Source organism: Melozone crissalis, unplaced genomic scaffold (genome assembly GCF_028551555.1).
Source record: "Melozone crissalis strain CALT ecotype California unplaced genomic scaffold, PUWL_Pcris_2 ptg000013l_1, whole genome shotgun sequence".
Classification (NCBI taxonomy): Eukaryota; Metazoa; Chordata; class Aves; order Passeriformes; family Passerellidae; genus Melozone; species Melozone crissalis.
The window spans coordinates 2,245,437-2,270,849 of NW_026535791.1; the positions used below are offsets into that span (position 1 = coordinate 2,245,437).

At 38.3% G+C, this 25,413-nt stretch overlaps 1 protein-coding gene across 1 annotated transcript in view; it reads left to right on the forward strand.

Moving 5' to 3' along the window:
* The window catches only part of DDX10 (DEAD-box helicase 10), a 154,230-nt gene that overhangs the window by 83,328 nt on the left and 45,489 nt on the right, over positions 1–25,413 (forward strand). The window contains exons 14-15 of the mRNA XM_054271895.1: positions 13,517–13,630; positions 15,858–16,019. Of these exons, the coding sequence (XP_054127870.1) occupies positions 13,517–13,630; positions 15,858–16,019 (276 nt within the window). The remainder of the gene's footprint in view (positions 1–13,516; positions 13,631–15,857; positions 16,020–25,413) is intronic.

Genomic DNA, 25,413 nt, shown 5'->3' on the forward strand with positions numbered 1-25,413 from the left:
AGATGTTTGTTCCACTTTCAGAACAACTGTCATAAACTAATTGATCTTGACTTGGCCTGAGAAACTAAGGGTGCACACAGAGCAGGAATCATGGACATGACTGAGAAGAATCAGTAGCACCTCAATAATTTGTCTTTCAACACAGATCATTGTAGTCACTGTAGCAGTTCTAATCCTTCACCTCTCTTAACTCTCTTTGACCATTTTTTAAACTTTAGTTACTACTTTTTAGCCTGAATTCTTTTAAATGTTCCACAGAAAGTTAAATTGGTTACTCCTGTTATATTGCCTTTGTCTAAAGAGTCAAGAAACATTATTTTTGCAAATGTGCCTTTGGCATTCTTGTGCTGTAGGTTATTTCTTATTCCAATTTCCATTTCATTTTTGTAATCCATCATTCCTCTAAAAATTGCTTTTCTGCTTTGCATCCTTTTGAGTTCAGTCTGAGGGCCTGTCATGGGCTGGAGTAACCTGATTTCCTTGCCCTTTGCTGTTTCTTTTAAGTGTTGCTATTTCGACTTCTAAATCAACTGCCACATCCAGTAAGAAAGATTCATTAAAAAAAAAACCAAAAAACCACAGCTGGTAGAAGATACTCTGTTAATGGGGATTACCTAATCATTTAATGCCTGAATTGGGGGGAAAATTATTTTTTTTTTTCCTTCCAAATGTATGGACAGTTTTCATATCATCTTTGCTGGAAGCTCAGTTGTCTTTGCCCTTCTAGTTGTAGTGCCAGCTTCCTGCCAGTTCTACATCCTTGGAGCACCAGCTTTTCTCTTTGGGGAATGACCAGCAAAGGGCAGCTGTGGAGTTGTGTAAAAGAACTGCAGGACCACTTGTGGCAGCATTTTAAGTCTGTATTGAATACATGGAAAAAGAAGTCAAAATACTCAACCTTTTTTCAAGAAGATAAATAATAGATGTGAAATATCTTTCCTGGTTATTATTGTGGTATCTGCATCTGCCTTTATTTGTGAAGAGGTTCTGTCTGTTCAGATTATCCTTGATTGACATTTGGTTGAGAGAAGCCAGCTCTGTTCTTCTCAGGTCTCTTGGCAGCTGTGAGCAGCTTCCTCAGCTGATCTCCTGTTCTTTCCTCCAGTTCTCTGGTGTGTTTCTGTGGGGTTACTGAGGAGGCCCTGGGGCACTTGGGCTCTGCTCTCCTTGTTTAGGAGCAAAATTCAGCCAAGCCTCGTGTCAAAGATAAACCCTCTCAGACCACCAAGCAGTCAGTGTTGGATCTTCTTGCTCTCTGTAGTATTGCTGTGTCTGGGTGGAGGCAGGGGAAGGGCTTCACTTGTGTCTGCTCCTGTGCACTGAGAGGAGCATCACCTTCAGACACCTGGGAAGGGGAAGGGGAGGAGGATGTGCCATGTGGGTCAATCAGAAGAGGAATAAAGCTCTCTTAAGGACAGTGGTGGTTATCACACTAATTACTGCTGAAAAGTACACACTGCTCAAATAAACAAAACTCAGGGGTTTTTCTCAAAAACATCTGCAGTCTTTGCTATTTGTGGTCAGAGCCTGTGGAGAATATTTTTGTGGTGGCAATTAAATGGACATAGGTTGTGGTTTTAGCTTGTTCAAAAGGAGGGAGAGAGGGAGTTGAGATAATACATTTCTCTGCAAAGTAAAATTTTTGTTACTTTCTGATGACAGATCAGGAGAATGTAGCAAACAAAATGTTTTGAGACGCTTCAGCCTTGACTGCTGCTGTGTTCCTGGGGCCAGGCCTGTGGCTTTCTGGGGAGAAAGGAAGGTCATGCTTATCACACACAATAAAATATAGTCAACCTTAAAGAAAAACAGCAGGAAAGTTTGGTCTTCTCATCCCACCTTTTGATCTAAGTTTCTTCGGCAGAGTATTTTTAAGCCATAATTTTAACTATGTTTTGACATTTATTTAAGCCTTGGCTGCCTTAATGATTATGCAGAAAAGTTTTTTTTCCTATTTTTCCTTAGAATAACTATGTCCTAACTCCTAGAAAATAGTCACATTAAACACAACGATCTTTATTTAACTAAAAAACCCCCAAATTAATCAGTTCATTAAATGTCAGCTTAGCATTGCCTTCTGGCTCTATCATCCCGTGATTACGTTTCTCAGAATATTTCAATTTAACTGTCTTGCAGTAAGATATTAAGTGTGGACTTTTAGTTTTGCTGAAAATTGCTCCTTCTCTCAAAATTTATAAGGTCCAGAACATATGTATGTACTCAGCACACCTCAGGACTTAAGGATTCTTTTCATCTTTAAGGGAAGGGCATCCTTCCCTTTCCCTTCCTACTTTTCTCCCCTCACTCCCATTTTGACTGTGGGCCTTTCATGTGGAAGATAGATGGGGGATGAATAAGCAGAATCTTTCACCTGATGAAAACTTTAAAAATATCTCAACATCATCGTTGTTGGAGATCTATAATAGAACAAAAGTTGCAAAGAAAGTGCAATTTTCTTAGGTCCTCAACTCCACCTTAGCATGGTATGGGATTTGGGTTGAGTGTGGTTTTGTTTGATTGAAGGTTTTTTTAGAAGTGACTGACAGGAGATGCCTAGGTTTGAAGTAATTTGTAATTTTGTCCAATATCAAATACATGATCTTGCTCTCCTAGTTTGCCAAGTTGTAATGGAAATAGCATCTTCATGATAGCTTTTTCTTGCTTGCAAAAATGGAAACTCTGGAGGGTAAATAGCAGTCAACAAAATAATGGGATTTGCTTGTTCACTGATGTTGTGTCTACTTCTCTTGGCTGTAGAGGTCCTGGAGAATTGGTGTGCTCAATTTGGATTTTGTCAAAAGAAGATTTTGTTGTAAGGGTGCATAGCTTATAATGGCAGAGAGGAGTGGAATGAAGGCATTTTGTGCCTTGATCTGGCACTGCAGTTACTAATGGGATTCATCATTATTGTATACTTCTTTGATTTTTACAGTCTGAGGCTGTCTGAGTTATTAGAATATCTTGACTTATACATGTTTCTTTGGAGATACATTTTTCTACCATCCCAGATGCTGAATATTAACAAAGCTGTGTTAATGTGCTTGATTTTGAATTACAGTATTCTGGAATGTCTTTATCTTCATTTAGTCATGCATACGTGATTACAACTTAATTTAGTTTTTGCCTAGAAATATGTGAATGGTCCTGTGTTCTCTATTAAAGCTCACTTAAATAAGCTGCATGAGAAGTGATGGCCGTGTGTTGCTAAAGGGGTAACGCTTTAGAAGGGGATGTTGTTGCTGCTTATGCTCCCAGATAAGAGATTTTCAGCCTAATGCAATAACTATACTGAAAAGTTCTGTGTACCAGTGCATTAAATAGACATATCTTTCAGAGTGAGATATTATCTAATTATTTTATAACCCACAAATTTCTCAAGAAGTGGATTTTTTCGTGTTAGATCATATAACAAAAAATGTAGAGGGTTTTTTCTTGCCTATATTTCTTGTATAATAGTCTTATACTTAAAGATTAGGAAAATGAGCTGCAGTGGTTTTGCAGATAAATGACAAAAACTGTTTGTTGGCATATACAGATAGAGTTGTGTTTACAATTACATAATTTATAATCTGTAAATCAAATGTTTGTTTTGTGGGCTGGGGGGGGCTTGGCTCTTCACCAAGGCATTTCCAGTTCTGTGGAGGAGTTGGAAATATGTAATATAAAAATAAAAAGAAAAAAGCAGAGGGAGAGGGTAAGAGAGAGGGGAAAAAAAGCATGAAAAATTGATTGTGCAATGCTGCTCATTCATGGTTCCTTCTGGTATTCTGAGATTTTGTATCAGGGTAAAACATTAACATTCTATTATTCAGTATAGAACATGAAAGCATGAAAGTTTTCTCATGAATTTAGGGATGAAAATTCACTTAAAAATACATTTTCATGATTTGTTTTAAATTTTGTTGCTGTTAAATGCTGCTGTGAGGATGCAGGAATTGTATTTCAGGATTAAGAACAGTAACCAGGCATTTCTAAAGTACCTGTAAAGAAATGAGGGGAAATGGTTAACGGAGAATTAAACTTCTTAAAATGAATGCAGAGATATGGGAGGGTATGGAAAAAAAAATCCTTTCTCTCATCTAAATTCATAGTTGGAAATACAGACCTACTGATGGAATCCCCAATATCCTAAAAGGATAGTTTTTTGTTGAAAATGTTTTGTCTTTACCATTGTATAAGTAGTTATGATTTTAAGTCATAATTGACAAAATAAGTTCAGTCAGTTATGGTAAATGTTGGAATATTAACATATTTTTCTTAATATTTTTTCTTTTTACCTACTTGTTAGAGAAACTTTATCCTCCATCTCTGTTTATTCTTTGCCAAAACTCTCATTTTTAAGTCTTGATCCCAGCTGCTGAGATGAAGAGTCCTGTATCACATGGAGTATGCATTCTTTCCTAGGAAAAGTGTAACAATTCAGTGGGAGATTATTTTAGTTGTTTTCTGTGTTTTAGAAGTATTCTAGAGAAATGCTGCTATATGGTATCAGAAATGGGAGTAAGATTAATCACTGGAGAACTATTTAATAAAGATTTCTCTACTTAAGCTTGGCTCTTGTCTGTGGTTAGAGATAAATACTGGACAGGGACCCATTTACTGGTGCCTGTTTCTCCTTCTTTTCTGCTGTCATATCTCCTAAATAAACACCTTTTTAAAATAGAAGGAATTATAGCAAATTCCCTTCTAAACACAGTGCCAAGGTCATAATGTAAATATATTGCAGAATATTCCAGTTGTTCTAGCAAGTGGCAAAGTTTTCTGATCCTACCTCCTGCATTTTATGTTGAACACTGAAATTTTAATCTTAAATTTAGTTATTTTCAACTTTCCTGGCTTAATTTAATCTGTTTTGGAGAATAGTAGTAGTATATTATGTAATAAGAAATAAATTCTCACCCAACCCTTGCACCTAAGCTCAGAACTGTAATGAAACTCAGATTCAGATGTAGTCTCTTGGGCTAATAGTAATCAAAGCCATCAGGTAAGAGTGTGGTTGCCATAGTACATGTCTGCCTTTGCTGTGGCTTATTTCATCTGTGTCTCTTTCTTTGATCTGAAAGGCATTTTTAACTGGAACGCAGTAGTGTGATGAGCTGCTGGTGGTCTTTGTCTGTAATGTGATGTGCTGGTTTTGGCTGGGATAGAGTCAATTTTCTTCATAATACTGAGTATGGGGCTGTGGTTTGGATTTGAGCTGGAAATTGTCAATAACACAGGGATGTTTTCGTTGCTGCTGAGCAGGGCTTTCACCAAGCCAAGGCTTTTCTGCTCCTTACCCCACTCCACCTCACCAGTGAGGACACTGAGGGTGCAGAAGAAGTTGGAGGGGGCACAGCTCGGGCCACTGGCCCCAGCTGATCCAAGGGACATTCCAGACCTTCTGGCATCATGCACAGCATATAAAGCTGGGGGAAGAAGAAGGAAGGGGACGTTCAGACTGATGGTGTTCATCTTCCCAAGTCACCATTAGGCATTGTGGAGCCTTGCTCACCTGGAGATGGCTGAACACCTACCTGCCCATGGGAGTTGGTGAAGGAATTCTTTTGTTTGCTTTGCTTGCATGCTTAGCCTTTGCTTTAGCTATTAAATTGTCTTTATCTCAACCCAGGAGCTTTTTCATTTCTATACATCTTGATTTTCTCCCCCATGCTGATGTAGGGGGAGTTAGTGAGTGGCTGCATTGTGGTTTGTTGCTGGCTGAGGTTAAGTCATGACATGTAGTAAGCTATACTGAATAGTGGTTATTAGAATGTTTTGTTATTTACATGACTTTTGTTTCTCCTGTTGCTGTGATTTTGAAATACTTCATGTCTAGGCTGTTCTTTGTGCTAAGAGTGCTGTTTTTCTTTTGAATACCGACCTGGGTCTTTCCTTTGTAACTGTTACTGTAAAAGCCATATGCAGTTGTTGATGTAAGTTTTTCTCTCCTAAATAAATGGTCTCTTTATAAAATCAACATTATGTCACTAGATTTAGAAAGGAAATAATTAATAGATGTACTAGGTAATTTAGCTGTCTAGAATTTCCCTGATCAAACTGTGGTATTATGTAAAGAATTACCAACCAATAACTTCAGCTTCTTGCTTTTTTAGCATCTTGCTTGAAATCTCGCATGACATTAGCTGAAAAAAGCCAAAGTAAGACACACACACACACACATACTAACACTCTGAAGAAAAAACACCCCAAACCAACAAGACCCACATCAGTCCAGCCTTTTAATTTAAGCCACCCCTTGAAAAATTGAAGATCATGTTGATCTTCATGCTTGATTACTATGCTCTAAGAATTCATAGAGAAGCAAATAGAAAACATATAAGGAGTGTTGTTTTTTCTTTTGAGTATGTCTACCTATTTCCAGATTTTCACAACTGCTGTGATAAAAGCTGTCCTCATTGACTTCTACCAATGCTGTGCAAGTTGTTTGGATAGTGTCTGTGAACTTAAGCTTCCTAGTTTTTAATGTTTAATTAAAAAGTAAAAACTTAGAATACTTCACCAAAGCCACACTTGTACAATACAATTAGTCACGCCTGTATTACATAAAAAGTAGAACAACAACACAGGCTAACAAAAGAAGCTTGTTTTCCTAGGGAAGATTGAGGGAGTTCTTTTGTGGAAGCAGCTTTGCCGTGCTGCTTCTCAGTGGCTTTGGCCTGTTCTGATGTTCACAACAGTGCAAAGTGGACCAAGATTTATGAGCAGTCAGCAGAAGTTAAGAAGGACAGAAATAGCTGTTGTTTAGAGAAGTGGACTGGAAATCAAAATGAAGTCTACCTAGCTATAGCTACCACAGATCATGAAGAAAAGCAGCATGCTTGCATCCCCTTGTGGTCATGCCCCATCCTAGGATTTTTGCCTCTTTTGTCCTTTATACTCAGTAGGAATCAAATTGTACTATCAATAGGAAGCTTTTGGTGTTTAGCATTTTGTAGGTGCTTGATGTAAAATGGACAGGACTTCAGAGTCTGACTGTTTTGCTTCTCTTGATGTTTTCTGTCTTATCCATAGCAATTATGTGTGAGGAGTGACGTTTGTGACTCACTGCTGCTCCTGTGATATTTTAGATATTTTTCAGGAGAAGTGAAAACTTCTTTCCCCTCTCAACTCCTCTCTCCTCCATTGTAGGTAATCAAAGCCTTGTAGTCAGAATTTGGGAAGTTTATGGGTTTGGGAGGTAAGGCTTTATGGTGAGGCTGCTTTAGATTAGTGACTGGAGGATAGTTACTATTTTCAACATTCTGTGGTGCCTACTGGATGAAAACCATCTCTGCTTTCCATGGCACAAAGAGGAGCCCAGTGCTTTTCTTTGTCTAAGCTTTGGTAGCTTCAGTCTGCAAGCCTTCTGTGGGTAATGACATCTGTGGCATTCACATTCTCTGAAAAGATTCCTTGCCCAGGATTTTTCTCCTGGGAAGCTGAGAAGCCTCAGAGAAAAGGAAAACTATTCTTATCTCATTTGCTTCTCCTGTATTTTGCTCATGTGGAATGTGTTTGGAGATTGTTTACCCACAGGTGATTGTTTCATTGGATTCTGGTGTGAGTTGTTTTGACTCATTGGCCAATTATGGCCAAGCTGTGCTGGGACTCTGGAAAGAGTCACATGTTTTCATTATTATCTTTTTAGCATTCAGTAAGTATCCTTTCTGTATTCTTTAGTATAGTATAGTATTCTTTAATATAATATAGTATTATAAAGTGATAAATTAGCCTTCTGAAAAGATGGAGTTGGATGCATCATTCCTGCCTTCGTTGGGGCATTCTCTGCAAATACAATAGGCATCCAAGTCTGAACACAGTAGCTTGACAGAGGGACTGACATACTTGGTGATACTGCAGATGTGGTAGTACTTGCTCCTCTTGTTTCTTGTTTCTTCAAGAAATACAAAACAAGTCTGTGAAATTGAGTCCCACATTGATTTTTATTTCTCAGAGGCAGTTGCTGTTAAATTCTTGGTAAAGTAATGTTGGGAGAGACTGGAAAATACTTCCAGGTATGGCACCATTCTTCCTAGGAATTGTATGATACAAGCAGGAGGGAGAAGAAAAGCCCACAAACCCTCTAGAAATGCAGTAATGCTTGTTTTAGCTTGTGGGACTGGAGAATTGATTCTATTTTTTTTCTTTCCTACTGATATTTTAGCCTGCCACAATAATGTAGTCCTGCCTTTAGGCAGCTTTTCTAGTGAGTGTTCTGTGCTTGCTTTCAAAGGTATGTTGAGGTGAAATGAAAAAGAAAATTGTAGTTAGAAACAAAGGAACTTTAAGTTAATGATGAGAAACACTCCAAAGTTCAAAGTACATGTGTTTTGTCTTGCTTGTGGTAAGATACTGTTGTTAGATCCTGAGTTACTGAGGATCGTGTGCTCAAATCTATCTATTCAACAAAATTGTATTAATAAGAAAAAATATTATAATAGCAAAATTTACTGATGGCTGTGTTTCTGTGCCCTGTCTCTTCAGGAAAATACTATAATTGGAAAAATAGTGAATCTTATTTCTTAAACTTGTCAGTATCTTCATTTAGAAAACCTTTTGTTGTTGATTCAGCTTAAGAATACCAGATGTTTTAAGCCAGAAATCAAAAGCCTGCTCCTTTTTGGAAAAAAAGAGAAAAGAACTTCCATATTAGCTGTATTGTTACTGATTCTATATCAAAATGTTTGAATTTTCTGTGCCTGTAAGAGCTAGGTTTTATTGTTACTCATTAAATAACCCAGCAAACCATCTGGCATGTACCAAAGGAAAAAGAAATTTCAGCTTTAGATTAGTAACAGTAGAAAATCCCCCAATTTTGCAGCTGATCCTACATTTTACGGATTTTTTACAAACTTGAGTGACTCTTAATTTATAATGTTTAAGTATTATATATAATTTTAAAGAGGCTAATTATTGCCCTGGTTTTGTTTGATAAGTTTAACTATTGCCACATCTTTATAGAAGAAAAGATGAGATTGAAGGCCTGTTGTATTGGGCATAGGGCAAAATGTCCCTGCTGGTGAGCAGCAGGTAGCCTCTTCTCATTGACAGAGAGGGGTGTGTCCACCAGCTGGTGCTTAAACTGCTGCTTGCAACTGGAGTTCAGATGCAGAATTCCATGAAACCCTGAGCCCAGATCACCCATGCTGTTTTGTTTGGATCAGTGGCTTATCTGATGGAATAATTCAGCTTTAGAAAGGGATGTACTGAGGTAAATAGCTGAGCAGGATCTGCAATGAGCTGATCAGTGTGGACAACAGCTGTGCCCTCTCAGCTCACTTAACTATGCCCAAGCCCATGGCTTGCTCTGGCACTAGGAGCAGGGTCTAGTTGTCAGCAGAAACCCTCTGTTCACTTATATCTGCTGATGTGATCATGCTTCTGCCTGCACGGCCTGTGACCCCAGTCCCAGTGTTCACTGGGCAGAGAGGAGTCAGGACTCCTGCTACCTTTGTATTCTCTGCAGAACTTCAGGTTAACAGCTGACAGGGATCTTGTGGCAACCTGCAGCAGTTGGTGGTGAACTCTTAGTGAAGAAAAGAGATGAAGCCCTAGAGAATGTCAGTGCTGCTTGTCCATGCTCAACTATCTCCTAGTCCAAAAGATGAAAATGGGAAATGAGTAAGCAGAGTGGCGTGAAAACACAGGGAACCAAGGGTTAGCACTGAAGATTAGGAAAGCCTGAGGTCTCATATCCAGTTGCACGTTTAAAATAGATTAATCAGACTCCTGCTTGATGGGAAATTCGTATTTCAAATGTGAGGTCGAAGCAAAGACAGGCAGTGGCATTAGAAATTTGGGTGAGAGGGTCACAGGGTGTCATGGATCATTGAGGAGGCCATGAGCTCAGATGTATTTAAACAACCCATCCTGCATCAAGACTTAAGCCACTTGGAAAAACATCTGGCCAGAGGTATGTTCAATATAAAGTAGCAGGAAGTAGGGCAAGAGGCTCTTAGAGTATGGGGAATAGATCCTGTGAAAGATGCTACTGGAGACACATGGAGGGAGAAGATTAAGTGACAGAAGAGGGACACTTTAGGATTATGTAGGGACTCCAGAAGAATGTGAAAGAGATCCCCAGAAGGGAATCAAAGCAGCATGTATGGGATCCCACAGTTGCCCCAAGACTGTATACACTCTGTGGCTGATCAGCCTGACTCTTACCCTGGACTATGTATTCTCCCCCTTGGAACAGGGAAGCTATGTCAGAAACCACTGCCCTAATACACCAAAGTCCCTTCTTCTACTGCTGAATACTGAAGTCACGTAGTTTGGAAAATTGTGTCTACATCTGTGATAAAATGTTTTGATATCTGAGCCCATCTGGTCTTAAACTATGAGTCAGTCAGGGAGGAGTGTCTGTGAAGCTGAAGGAGCCTTGATAGCCATCAACTTTGTGGTGTATTCAGAAAGTTAAACTACCAGTATAGTGGTGCATCCTGACTGGGTGCCTGCACCCACCAAAACCTTTCTATCATGCCCTTCTACAGCTGGACAGGGAAGAGAAGATGTAACGAACGGTTTGTGGGTTGAGATAAGGACCAGGAGAGATCGCCCAACAAATGTCATCACAGACAAAACAGACTTAAATTAGAGATATTAGTTAAAGTTATTGTTAACAAAATCAGAACAGAATAATGAGTAGTAATATCAGACCTTTAAAACAACTTCCCTGTACCCCTCCTTCTCAGCTCTACCTCCTCCTCGCCAGTGGCACAGAGAGACAGGGAATGGAGATTGTGGTCAGTTCATCACATGGTGTTCCTGCCACTGCTTAGGGTAAGGAGTCCTTCCCTTGCTCCTGTGTGGGGTCCCTCTCATGGGGGACAGTTCTCCAAAGTGAATCCATCCCATGGGCATCAGTTCTCTGCGAACTGCTGCAGTGTGGGTCAGTGCTTCAAGGGCAGGCTGTTCCAGCACAGGCCTCCCGTGGGCTCACAGCCCTCTGTCAGGCATCCCCTGCTCTGGTGTGGATCCTGTCCACGGGCTCCAGGAGTATTTCTGCATCCCATGGTGCTCTATGGGCTGCAGGGGCACAGCTGCCTGCCCGTGGTTTGTGCCATGCAGGGGAATCTCAGCTCAATGCCTGGAGCCCCTCCAGCCCTTCTGCCCTGCCCTTGGTGTCTGCAGGGCTGCTCCTCTCACGAGTTCTCACTGCGCTCTCCTCTGGCTGCAGTTACATCCGTGCAGTAACTTTCTCCTTCTTTTACTTGAATATGTTATCACAGAGGCTTTGCCATCACTTCTGGTGGGCCCTTGGCTGGCAGCACGTTCATCTTGGAGCCAGCTGGCATTGACCCTGCTGGACAGGGGGAAAGCTTCTGGCAGCTTCTCACAGAAGCCACTCTTGCAGCCTCCCTGGTACCAAAAGCTGGCCATGCAAACCCAATGCAGTGTCCTAATAAAAACCACAGTTTAATTATCTAAAGATTGTGTAGTGTTTTATACTCATGCTTTTTTTCTTTAAGTTTTAAAAAATTTTGATCCCTTTGTGTAATGCTACACAAGGAATATTATAAATCTGTCAGGTTCACCCACTGATTCTACACTATGCTTTTTGAGTCTTTAGTGAGGGAATTTAGCTTCCCATTTTTTTCTTCTTCTCCTCTTGTTCCTTCTATTTCTTTGGAAACTTTGTACTATCCCGTTTTTCCCGTGCAACTTGACTGAATCAAACTCAGAGGAAGGAGGGGGGAACAAGGTACAACTGGAAACATTGCCTAGTTGTGCATGTAAAGACAACTCATTGGATATTTGTGCTCCTTAGCTGGGAAAGCCCTTTTTAAGAAATGTAAGCAGCTGAAATTCACAGTTTAATACAATTTTGCAAAATTCTGATGTACCAATTTCAATCTTACAGTAATTTTTTTATAGTAACATTTTATGCTGGTACCAATAATACTGGCAGTGCAGAAATAAAGGACTGTTTATTAAAAAAAGAAAGCCAAAAGCAGCTGCTGAAATAAAATACTGTGGTAGTGAATAGTATTGTCCCACCACCTTGAATTACATTTCTCTTCAAATTCTTCCTCTGGACAGCTCCTGTTGTTCTACTAAGTAGTTTGTATTTTGAGGCAAGGGTTTTGTGCTAATGCAACTTCTGAAACAATTTGTTTGTAGGGTAAGCAGCAGTAATGAGCACAGCTTTCTGAGCTGTTACAGATGTACCTAAGCTGTGCTAGCTGCACAGTGCAGCAAAAATCATTTGACAATACTGAGGACAAAAGTGCTGCTACTGTTACTATTTTCTATAATAGATATGGTCATTACTTGATATCACAGGCAGTACCTGTCACAAGCCATTTTTCCAGTTAGAAGGACTATAATTTTTCTCTTTTATTGTTCAAATTTCACTGCATTAGTGTGCTGACCATAATGGCAGTGACTTTCTGAGTTAATGTTTTTTTGCTTCTTTTTATAGTAGATTTTGTATAGAATGTGGAAACTGATTAAAATGACCAAAATAAAAAATGAAAGTGAGAAAAAGTTCTGTTTTTTCTTTTTCTTTCTTGTTGCTGTGACTGCTTTCTGTTATTTATTAGAAGTTGAGACAGTTTAGTGACTGTTTTTCAGGCACTTTTCGTCTGAGTAGTGGAGAGATTGCAGTCTTAATGGGATGATGAATGAGTTGTGGACCTTCTCCTATGGAGTCTCCACATATTCCTTCAGAATATTTTTGCTATAAAATAGTTTTGTAATGTCAGTTACTGCTTAAAATGTCCTCAGTGTATTGTGCCCTGGTAGATGTTAGAACACATTCAGCGTTTTTTCTTGAAAGGAGATTTCTGGGTAGAAGAGTTGGGGGTGGTGAATCTCCACATTCTTTAGTTCCTTGATGTTGCCACTTGGTGAGTGCCTTGGGGAGACATAGATAGGCTGTTTGTGGATTTCACTATTTCTGTGGATTCATTCATTAGTTGCTCTGGAGTCTTCATCACTTTTCCCCCCTATTTTCTTTTATGATGCTAGTAACTTTTGTGATATTTAAATGGTATTTAATTCTAAACACCTCCTGGATGTTCTGCAAGAGCCAAAAGTTATGAAGAGCAGTATTCTTGCATGGCCACTTGTGGCATTCATTGACACACGCATAGCTCAGACTGGTTTACTGTGGGGCCTGGGACAATGTGATGACAAGTGAGATGAAATTGGTCTCTGATCAGTTGTTGTTACTGGCTTCAAGTCAGTTATACTGTATTTCTTGTCTGATGAGGCTTGCTAACAGCATAAGCTGGTGAATCTGGTGTCCTTGTCCTTAAAAGGTTAGTGAGATTTGAATGAGCCAGGTGTCCTGGCGCTGGCAGGATTTAAATTATGCTAAATTTTTATTAGAGTAAATGAATTTCTGATGATGCATCCTGCTTAAAATGCTTTTATGAAAAGGTGTACGGGCTGATTTTTACTGGAAATGATTCTTACTCATATTTTAGGAATTAAATTTTCATACATCTGATTACTTTTAAGAAAGTTTGAAGTATATACTCTATGACTAGTAAAAAACTCATAAGAAACCTTACTGTCTTTTATGCAGACCACGTCAAAATTAAAGATGAAGAAAAAAGCAACTAAGACCCAAGAAGCCAAAAAAATCTTGAAGAAGAAATTTAAAGTTAACACAAAAATAGTTTTTACTGAAGATGGAGAGGTAAGATCACTTAAAAATAATTGTATTTTTTTTGGAATTGAAGTTTCTATATTTCTGTATTCTATTTGTAGTTTCTATAAAGTCAAAAATGTACTTTATAACTGTATAAAAAGACACACTGCTAAAAAATGTGTGGTATTTGTAATTGGCTTACCTTTTGCAAAAGAGTTCAGCTTCCATTTAGAATTCAGTTCCAGTGAGAAAAAGAGAAATGTTGAGCACTGACCTCTTTTCATCGTTGCATGTATAAAATACTTGTATGAGAGTTGTAAGTGGATATACAGAATTGTATCTCTTTTCTGCCTATTATCTTCAATTTCAGGTGGAATCAAGAGCTTGGATTTTTTTCTCACAGAAATGTGAAACAATTTTCCTGTAGCTGTTTGCTAAAGCTCCCCCAAGTCTTGAGTTAATGTACCAGAATTGAAAGAAGACCCCGATTTTCTTCCCAGCATTCACTATTTCTAGATTAAAAGTTTTGTTACAAAAGCTAAGGAAGCACCAAATTTTGGCCTACTGGTGCTGCTGTAGCAGTGCTTGGAAATTTGCCAGTTATTTGATTTGTTCTTTTAGTAGAGCAATAGAAAAATTTATTGGCTTTATACTGAAAGGTACTATTGTGCACGCTGGTCACTCTAGGGTTTCCCTGTGGAAATAACCTCACTAGCAAATGTCCACATTCCATGAACTTTTCTATAATTTGATTTCACAGCTTCAGATGCTGTGCATGTTGTTTTTTCCATTTCCAGCAGTAAGATAAAAGTAGGGTGGGTTTTTCCCCCGCTTTATAATAATTTCAGTAAGGCATAAAGAGAGGTCACATTTACAAGTATATAATTTGCTTTTTTTCTGACAAAATACAGCATTTTATATTGCAGGTGAAGGGAGTGTAGCTACATGCGTAATTACTAACATTAGGCAGAATGTAAAAGGTTTTAGAGGTTGCCCCATTGACTGAAAACAATGTCAGATATTTTTAGATATTCAGAAGCTGTTGTGTCAGCTTCAAATTCATATGCAAATGTTTTAGGTATCTATGCAATGAAGCAAAAAGGAGGAAGAATTGAGAGAAATCAATCACAAAGATTGTAGTTTGAAAAGCAATACAATAGAAAAGGGGTGACATTTAAGGAAACACAAAATTTGCATCTGTGGATGTTGTTCTTGCTTTTTTTTCTCCCTGAGCTGTGTAAAATTGTGCATTGAAATTTTACTGTTATATTCTGCATGCTTCTTTTTGATAGTCCTCTAAAAATGTATCTTTCTAGAAAATACAACTGCACAAACTCAATTTTACAAAAGGATGTGAAACAATGGGTTGGATTTATCTGTACCTATTAAATAAACAGCCTGTGTGCATTAGGGAGTCCTAAATGTGTTTGGTTTTGCATTTGTACTGAAAAGCATTCTATATTTTCTGCCGTGTACTATCCTTTCAAGAGTTAGTACTCTACCAATCCATGAGCAAGAATGATTTTGCAAAGACTTTCCCTTGGAAGGTGTGTGCTCATACCCTGAGGTATAAGCTACTAGGTGATGAGATAGATGGGGATATTTTTTGGTGAATATATAGTCTTTGTCTTGAATTCAGAGTTTCAGATATTTAGGGGAACCTGGATGTGTTCAGTGTGTCATCCATCAAACATTTCATCAGCATGAGTCATCAAACATTTCCAATACACTCAGAACAATAATCAAAAAACCCTGCCATGTCTGTTCTCCTTGCTCCCCTCAAAACATGAACCTGCAGTCATGTTTTTTTTTTTTTGTTTTGTTTTTCTTTTTGTGTATTCTGGAATAAAGGATTGTCTAATTTTTGTCTTGGTTAATATGTTGGAATGTTGATTGTTTAGATGAAAGGTACTGTTTAGATTTACTGACATTTGTTTCTGCTCTCATTTTTTCTTGAGAGCAAGTAGTTTTTTCTCCCCAAATGAGTAGCAGGATTAGAAATTACTTGTTCTAATCAGGAAAGAGGACAAAATAAGGGAAGAGATTGAAGTGAGTTCACTAAACAATAATGTGAGCCAATGAAGACACTTACTTTAAAATAATAATTTTAAACTGAATGTGGTGTTAAATAAGGTCTATTAATTTGTTTCCTTTGCAGATGACTTTTCTTATTTGGTGTGAAAAAATAATGTATTGGAATATTTAAGACACCAAAAGTGTGATGTGGAAAAAATGATTCTAACCATTATTTTTCTTGCTGGCATCTCTAATTCAGTTAGTGCAGCAGTGGCCACCTGTGCAGAAATCCAATTTGGCACAAGCAGATGAGGAAGATGATGCCAGTGGTATCAACTTAGATAAAGCCAAAGAAATTCTGCGTGAAGAAGACAAATTTGACAAAGAAGAATATAGGAAGAAAGTAAAGGAAAAACATAGGGTAAGTTGATTTCTACCTCAATTACTGAAGTACAGAAGTACTGCACTCTGGATTGCTCAATGAGGAAAAATACTTAAATACATTGTGAAATAAATGTAGTACAAGTTCATTTAAGTTCTTCAGTTTTCTTCAGGACTACACTGCTCACAGGAAAACTTTTAATAGCTGGATAGCACAAAGCCTTATTCAGCATGAAGTGTTGGTAAGAGTGGAATTTTATTTACAATTTTAAAGTTTGGTAAATTTAGTAGGAGTATCTTTTTTTTTAAGCAGTGTTCACTGGAAGGGTTTGTTTCACTAAAAGAAAGTATTATTAGGCATATATGCTCTAAAACCTGCTGGCAGTGAAAGAGTATCTCTGAAATGTCTTCAGACTACCATTTGCTCAACATTACGTGTCACATTTCAGCTAGGCCAAAGTGTTAACTTTTTGTGTTAGGGTGCTTAGGGCTATCAGAATTTACTGAATGAATTACTCAAACTACATGATATGATTTTGGCTGTGACTTGAAAAAATCAGTATCTGCAGTCTCTCTGGTGTTTAAAAACCTTTAAAAACCTTTAAAAGTTGCAGACCACAAGTTTTCCACCTACTTCTCTATTATTTGTTATGGACCAAAGCAGGGTTGTCTGACCTTGCTGTGTACCTGTCATATAGAACACAGCTGTGTCTTTGAGCTCAGGGGTCGTTCTGTTAGTGATTGTGAGATGGGTATGGCATTCTCCAGATAATGGATACTTGTAAGATTCCACAACTATGTGTTGTTAAAGGTCTGATTTATACTCAAAGCTTCAAATTTCCAAAGTGTTAGAAAGTGTTGTTTTATTGTCCTATTCTGTAAATGCTGACCTAATTTAGTTTGACTTTGCACTGATTGTAAGTAGTTAGTGCAAGATCTTCCAGTGTTTGTGAGTGTTTGAATTGGAACAAAATAATTTGGAAGGAATTTGTGAAAGTTTCAAGTCATGTTTTGACTATGAAGTATCCTAGCTAATGTCAAAGTGTACTTCACACATTTAATTTGAGTCTGCTCCTCTAGTCCTGTTGCAGCCATTTGACAAATACAGAAAAACTCACATCATTTTTAGCAAAGGGTTCCAGTTGATAGGAGGTGAAAAGAAACCATGTTTGCTGTGCTTTAAGTGAAATAATAGTCATTTACAGAAAACAATGCAATCAGATTTCAAGGACGCACTTAACGAACAGGGAAGGAGAGACTGATTCTGTGACTTTGCAGTCAATCTCTTATTCACTAGCAGATTCATAGAGTTTGAGTGTAGGTTTGGCATCAGACTTCAATGGTAAAATACTTAATCTCTTGGTCTGTTAGCACAGCTTCATTGTTATAGTGCTGAGGGGAACAAATGATGTTGACCACATATTTCCCTGCATTGAAGAAAAATACTTAAACTGTGGAGATACTATGAAAAGAGAATGCCTCTTTTCAAAACTGAGAGACAAAATTACCAGACTGGCCACATCAATGTCATTGGGGTTTTTTTTAATTATAGAAAGTGTCATACATGAAGCTTCTTGCAGATTAGTGCATGAGTATTTTTCACGCTCCATCCTTTATGAAATGAAATAAAATAAATGATAGTATATAAAAGAAGGAAATAGATGAAATAGATTAAAAGAAAAAAAAGATGTTTGACATCCTGTGAAATGATTGTCTAGTATTAAGGGCTGCCATTCAGTCACTGCATGACTGACACACATCTGACATTGTTCCGATTTTTTTATTTGAAACTTCACAGTTTGAGGTGAAAAATACATCATATGTAAATTCTCTGTGCATAATTAAGTATTCAGTTACCTGATTGTCATTTAATTTTTGGAATAGTCTTATAACAGTTTAGAATTATAACCTCCAACTTAAAATAAGATGAAACTTGCAAAGAAAGGGCAGGAAGGTGATGGGTGTTTCTCTGGTAGAACCTCATTTGCTGTCCCATTGTCTCACTAACCTTTGTGGGTAAAGATGAATCTCTCTCCCCACTGCAAAGGCATTCAGGATACCAATTCCTTTCATGTATTAATTAATATAGGTTATATAAGGTAAGGCTGACATACAGATTGATTCTCTTGCTCTTCCTTATTACTGAGTCATCCATTTATGTTTGGGATTCTTGACAGTCACCTGTTGCTGCTTAGGAAACAGCTGTAGTAGTAATTATAGGGAAAATATGCTAAGCCCTGCTCTTTGGTCTCATCCAAGGAGAGACAGGCATACCTCCTTCTTTTTGGATCGACTTTAACTGGTCCTGTGACCAGAAGATTCCTTCTTCCAGTGATTCACGAAGAAGCTACATATTTACTAGGTAGAGAAGATACTACTCAATTTTTTCATTACCAGAAAATGTGCAATTTTTAAAATTCACACTGTAGGGGAAGGTTCTGTGGCGTAATTCAGAAATCTTAGGTAAGTGTCATAGATAAACATTATTTTAGTTATTTCAGTCATTTTTTTTTCACTGATGTTTTTGGAATTTATTGTGTTGTTAATGGGCAAGTCATTTATCCTTCATTAACGAAAGAATGCCGGGGAAGATTTGAAGTGCCTCAACGATAAAAGCGAGCTACATGGCCATTTGCACAGTGACTTCCCAATGGTATTTAAAAATTCTCCCACCTCATAAGGTTTCCCTTCCCAAAAGATAATTGCTCAGCAGCAGATACTAGTTGAGTCTGAATTTCTGTTTAAAAGTTTGGTTGTTTATGTAAGCTTGACAGGCAAGTGGTCTAAGTTATTTCTTGCCCTCATTTGGAGCGAGAGTGTGAAACCTAAAAGATGAATATTCAAGTGTGTTACCAGTAAAGGATGTGAGAGCAGTAAAAAGACTTGGAGACTTTATTTTCATGACTTTGGATTTTGTGTAAGTGCGTATGTCTTAGTGCCCTTTCCTATGTCATTGAAAGAGGAGCTTTTTAAAGTCACATACTTTAATCCCATTTTATATATCCCTTTGCTGGCATTCAGCAGAACCCTTTATACAAAGTCCTAAATCCATCACTTGTGACTGTCATTGCTTCTTTTTAAATCCTCTGTGCTTCACTGTGAGCCAAAATACATCATGTCATAACATGAACTTTGTTATCTGACCTGTCCTTTCTGCAGTAATGCTAATTATTTAATTCCTATCTTTGTTTAAATTTCCTTCCTGCAAGCAGACTGCTAAAGATCTTTGTCCATTTGACATGTTCCAATATCAGATGTGACAATTTGTTTCTTGGTTTTCTGACTTGGCTGCTGAATTCTCCTACAACTCTCTTTTTCCTAGGTTTTTGAAAAACCTATGGCTGAATCTTTCCTTTCTGCTTTTGGTTAACATTTTCATCAACTTAACTTTCTTCTGTTCCTTCACTTACATCAAGTTTCAAATATATCTTAATTCATATTTCTTCTCCTTAATTCCTTTTCTTCCCTACTGCAGCTGATACCTGCAGTAGTTTCTTCGTGCGTGTGTGTGTTGTGTGTGTGGCAGTTGTTTTGGTTTTTTTTCCCCTTTAAATCAAGTTTTGAAACATGCTAAACCTATTAAAGTTATTAAGATTAGCAGACCACTGGAGACAAATGCATTTTCTTTCTAATTAATCAAATGTAGCAGTCCAATACTTGGTTATTTACATATAAAGTCCCCTCAAGCTGAATGTGTGTCAATAAGTCTCTACATTGGCTTTGAAATGGTGACTTATAATAACAAAACAATTTACAGAAGGCTATAAATGCAGAAGTTATTTGATCTCGGTTTTTTTATCTACAGGTAGGTTCAGGTTTTGATTTAGATAATGAGTAGATGTAGAAAAAGCAGCGTTTTCATTAAGCTTGTACTTTTATAGGTCATCTTCAGTTGAGAATCCCTTTCTTAAGGTTTCTGCAGTATAATCTTGAAGATTAGAGGTCTCTGGGGAAAAAAGTTAACTTCTTAAAATCAAAACATCTCTAAAATAGCTTTTTTTTTTTCTAAGGCAACATGGCACATAAGCTTATTATGAATTTTCCTTGCAAAACTGTTTCTGATGAAGAACAAAACTATTCAGAAGTATCCACAGGCCATTGCTTTTAAATCCATTTGTGAATGTAATTTAAATGAGCAGAGTTTCCTGTATGATCAGAAAAATGTTTTGATGCATTCATGAGATGCTTGGATTAGAAGAGTTGTGTGTTGCAGCGCCTGAAGGCTTGTGGCAACTTGCAAAGCATCTACACTATAATTAGGTTTCCTTCATGAGTCTCACATTTTATTATCCTCTCCTTGCTCTGCAAATATGGAAGAACTGAAAATCAGATGGATAGAAGTAAATAAAACTCTGAGGTATAATTGTAATGTAATTAATGCTTACTGAAGTATTGGAAGAGCAAAGTAAGTTTTAGTGGTTGAGCACAAGGGAAGGACAGTAACACTGATCAAGATGATGTGGAAAGAATTCTGCATTAATGGCTATTTAATGAAAGCCATTTGAAATGTGTATAATGTTATAAACAACAATAAAGGGAAAAAGTGAATAGACTATTCAGAACATGTTTTGGCACTCCATTTTTCAAGTTTTCAACTGAAAATGCAGTGTTGTTAGGAGGAAAATAGTGGCAGAGAGGGATTCATCTCACTTCTTAATAACCTCTTTTTCCATGTACTAACTCAAGCTCAGAAAAATGCCTGTTGGCGATGAAGGAGAAATGAACAGGAGCCTTATTTCTTACCTCTCTTTCCCACCAGTAAGAGAGGCTGTGAATTTTGAATGATCACTGTGAGAAGAAGGCTAGAATATTTTTTAAAATATAACTTTATTTGGGCAGTATTAGTAGAAATCAAGCTGAGACTGTCTTCAGGGGTCTGATACTGCTAGATGCAGTAGTTCTGTACCTCCCTGGAAGACCTTAAAAATATATTTATAGAGAGATGACTCAGTTAGACTGCGGGTGACGGGGGATCTTTCAGAAGGTACTGCATTGTACCACAGGTCTGTATTTTAAATATAATATATCCTTTGTATTTTTGAGATTCCTTGCACAATCTTCCTGGGATACTGATGTTGCTCTATGGAATCTGGAGATATTTTGTGGCCCTTGTGCCACTGAAATGATCTTGATTTGTACCACTTGATGTTTAGGGCTGTATGTTCTCAAAGTTTTGCTTATGCTGTTCTTAGTTCAGTAGGAAATAGAGAATTATTTTAGAAACTGTAACAGAACACCTCTCTTTGGTTTGTCTCCTCTGCCCTAAATGCATTTGTTAGTGGCATAGTGCATAATTTTAATAAGGAGCAAACACTGCAATGTTTCACCTTTTGTGTGTTTGCTCTCCCAAATACTATTACTCTATTAACTGTTTCCAAGGCTAAAAGAGAGAATTCTTTGTACCAGACTTAGGTAGGGACTATAATAAAATAAATAGCTTTCATTTTCACAAGGAGCATATTGAATTCTGATTAAAATTCATTTTTGAAAATGGGAGATGACAGACTGGTAAAGGACCCAAATCTCTTGTGTTTGAACTCAGGCAGTTTCATCTGCAGGTGTTTTTGCTGAAGCCTGCTGCTGTTCCAGGCTGCAGAGCGAGCGCCCTGCACGTGTATTGCACAGAGGGGCACACGCACAAGACACACTCTGGATATCCACAGAGACAAGAGAGGCTGCACTCACATAAACATGCACAGCACAGGCAGCACAAGCTTATTTCTTCTTGTTGACTGATAAGGGGTGATGTTCACCAGCAGTACTAAGGAGATCTCATCACTCCTTTGATTGATAAGCGCACTCACCAACACATTAAATAAAGTAGATCCTAAATATGTCTCATTTCATACCTACATCATAGGGCCCTTGTGTAGTCACTGACCTTGGGTTTTTCCTCATGCTAGTCTTTCTGCTCAGTCTCATAGTACCTTTCAAATACTCAATTTGAAATTTACTCTTTCCCATGAGGCTGATAAACATAGATAACCTGTTTTCTCTTTTTCTTACAGATTACAAACTTTTGTGTGAATCTTCCCAAGATTGTGTTTGTGCAGTTCCTTAAGTGCTCATCTGCCAGTGACTTAAGAGTTCACATCTTTTGCTACTGTCTGCCTTACTGCTCATTAGGGTTAGAGTATTTCATATTCACTTTAGTACTTTTTCTCCTTCTTGTCTTTGTCTCAGTTGTAACTGGCTGTCATTGCAAACTGCACTTTTACATTCAGCGTATTCCTACCATCAATGTGTCCCTAGGATTTACTCCTTCCTTTGGCAGCCCCATTCCAAATGGAGCTGTAGGCTCTGCCTCCCTGCTTTTGCAAGTGATTTCTGTTGATGGCAGAGTAGTTTTGATTGAAACATGTTTGGTTTATAGTTTTATAAAATAATTCTAAAAGTTGTAGTGTGTTGTAATGAATCATTGAATAACGTACATCATGCTCAAGAAATGGAAAAGATTCCACAGGGTTTTTTTTAATTTTATAGAATAGATGTTATATAACACAAGCTGTTCAATATGGTTGACGATAAATGATCGCATGAAAAACAGTATTTTTAGTTTGAAATCAGTCATTAGATTAATTCTAAAAGAAAGTTGCATCATATTTCCAGGGAAGTAATCTGAAGGAGTAAAAAAAATTGCCATGCAGGATTATGCGCTTTATTAAATAAAGCACCTGAATAGTCCTGCACTTTGAGGTGGAATTTGTCAGATTACCATGTGTACAGTTGGTTTAATGTGGTGCTGGGTAAGAATGATAAAATTCTCTCACGTAAAGAGTATGCCAGTGTAGGAGCGAAATATAAAGGGAAGGAGGTTACTGCTGAGAGGAGTGCTCAGCAGTAAGTAAGAGTATAGATGGAGAGATGTGTAAAATAAATCAGGGAGTATTACTTTGTTAGAAAGCCTGTCTGAGCTCTTCCATAGCTTTTGTGTGCAGGCAGTGCTGCTGTTATGCTCCAGATGCACAGCTATTAAGATAAGGGGGATGGACACTGAGAAATGGGTTGACAAGCATCCTGTTTCAGCCTTAGCTGCAGCATCCATCTGGTCTCCCTGTGGTGCCAGTGGAGGCAAGGGCTTGCTTGTTTATCTTTCACTTTAACAGCTGAATGGGCTACACTTAGAGCTTGAAGTGTCCTTAGATGTTTTCTGAGAGTCTTGCAGCAAAATCAGAGTTTTTGACCTCATCTTATTGGTGTGAAAAATAAGAAAACGAGATCACAGGTGACAGAATATTCTGAGTCCACAAGGACTATTGAATCCAGCTCTGAATTGAATGGCCCATATGGCAATTGATCCCACAACCTTGATATTCCTAGCACCAGGCTCCAGCCAGCTGGTTTGTGTACACGCTAGTCGGATGAATGCCAGGAGGACACAGCTGTGGGTGGAGGCTGAAGTAGTTCAGGCATAACCTTAAAGTGGGCCTTTACCAGCCCTAGTGCTCTAGGGGAGCTTCCATGCCAGGCTGCTTGTCCTGCTGAAGGATGTACTGGAACAACAGCCCAAAATGCTGACCTCTGTGTGTAAGGCTCTGTGAGGCACCCTTTGCTTGCTGAGGATCCCAGTACTGCTGGGTGCCTGCATGAGCTGGCACAGATACCTGAGGGGCTTCTCTGCCTTCTCTCAGAAGCCCTGGGCTTTGTGGTTTCTGGAACCTTAACCCCAGGCAGAGCAGTAAATGCAGCCCTGAGCTAAGGCTGGCTCGAAGGAGAGAGGTGTGTAGGAAGCCATGTTGTGGCAGTTCTGTGTTCTCCTTGGCATGCCTTTTCCAGCTGCAGTGTGCTTGGAGCCCTGGGTTTTGTGGTTTTCCTGGTGTTTGAGCTGGGTGGTTCCTTATAGGTGGCTGCATTAAGACAACTCAGGAACCTGTGACCTCTGTTGATAATGAATTTTCCACTGGCATCATCCCTTCAAAGGCTAAAGCAGCCACAAAATGAGATGAAGGGCATCCTTGCCAATTTTCCTCTATTTTTCTCTGGAATATACTAGCATGGTTTGCAGTGTGACTTCCATTGATTTCTTGTTAAAATTTTAGTTCACAGCTTTAAACATTACTTACTCTGAATTCTCTCAGCCAGTCTTCATATGAAATGTCTTCCAGCTCTCAGATCACCTTCATTGACTTCCTCTGTACCAACTCCAGCAGGTGCCTGTCCTCCCTGTGCTGGTGCCCCAGAGGTGATGCAGCCCTGCAGGTGGCTCTGAGCAGAGCAGAGGGGCAGAATCCCCTCCCTGGCCCTGCTGCCCACACTGGATGCAGCCCAGGACACGTTTGGCTCTCTGGGCTGTGGGAGCACACTGACAGCTCATGGCCAGCCTCTCATCCATGTACATGTTTAAACCAACTCACTTAAAAGCTTTAGAAAAACTTCCCTATCCTTAAAACTTACTCACTGGGAAAGGAATCATTTTGATCTTTGTCCACTGGTTTCTTGTGTTGGTTTTGTTCCAAGAATGTCCTTTTAAGGGTCAGTTTCTGCCAGCTTCTGTTTTCTTCTTTTTAATGATAATACCTTTTTTCCACTGCCTCTAAGACTTTTTCCAGTGCTTGTTTAATGATCAAGATTGTCCATGTGCTGTTTTTCACATGCATTTGATGCCTACTCTGTGTTGCCTTAAATTGATGATTACCAGGTGTTTCATTTTCCTGCCTTTAAATAAATATCAGCTTTACAGATGAGGCTTACATCATTATGTTTATATATCTTGTTGCTTAAAGAGATTATTTACTAGGTTTCTAAAACCAAACATTGAGATTTAAAAAAACCCTCACAACAAAACAAACACAAAACAATGACAATGGTTTTGCTTTTTTTCCTGAAGGTATTAAGATTTATTTAATAGTTACCAAAATTGTAGTTATTTCCAGATTTTTTTTTTAAATGGTATTCAAATAAATGCTAATAAGTTTATTCAGTTCAATGTTTGAGTTAGGAGTGTTAGTTTGTTTCGGAATGTTTGTTAGGAATGTTAGTTGGAGAAGTACTTGCATGTAGATGTTTTCTAGTTTCTGTAAGGCAAAATATTTAAGCTAGATAGCAATATAAATGTAGCAATGAGCCATGAGCATGGAAACAATTCAAGCCTGGTGTGAAATCTTGGAGAAGAAAACTGTGGGAAACACATTTATTAAGTCAGTTTTCAAGCACATTTGTGCTTCAAAATTCTGGTGGAAACCAGCTCTTGACTATTGCAATGCCACTGTATGAGAACTGCTCTGAACTTTTGAACAACTCTGTGTTTTCTGCAGCACAACTGACTGAATTTAGCTGTGTCCCACTAAAATAACAAAAGGTAGTTGGATACCAAGACAAGGTTCCACCATTGACCAACATGTATTTGCAAACCACAGCCAGATTTTTCCAGGCAATGGAGTGATTTATTCCAGAACTTGGTAGACCATTACCTCGCCTGTTAAATAGAATGGGTT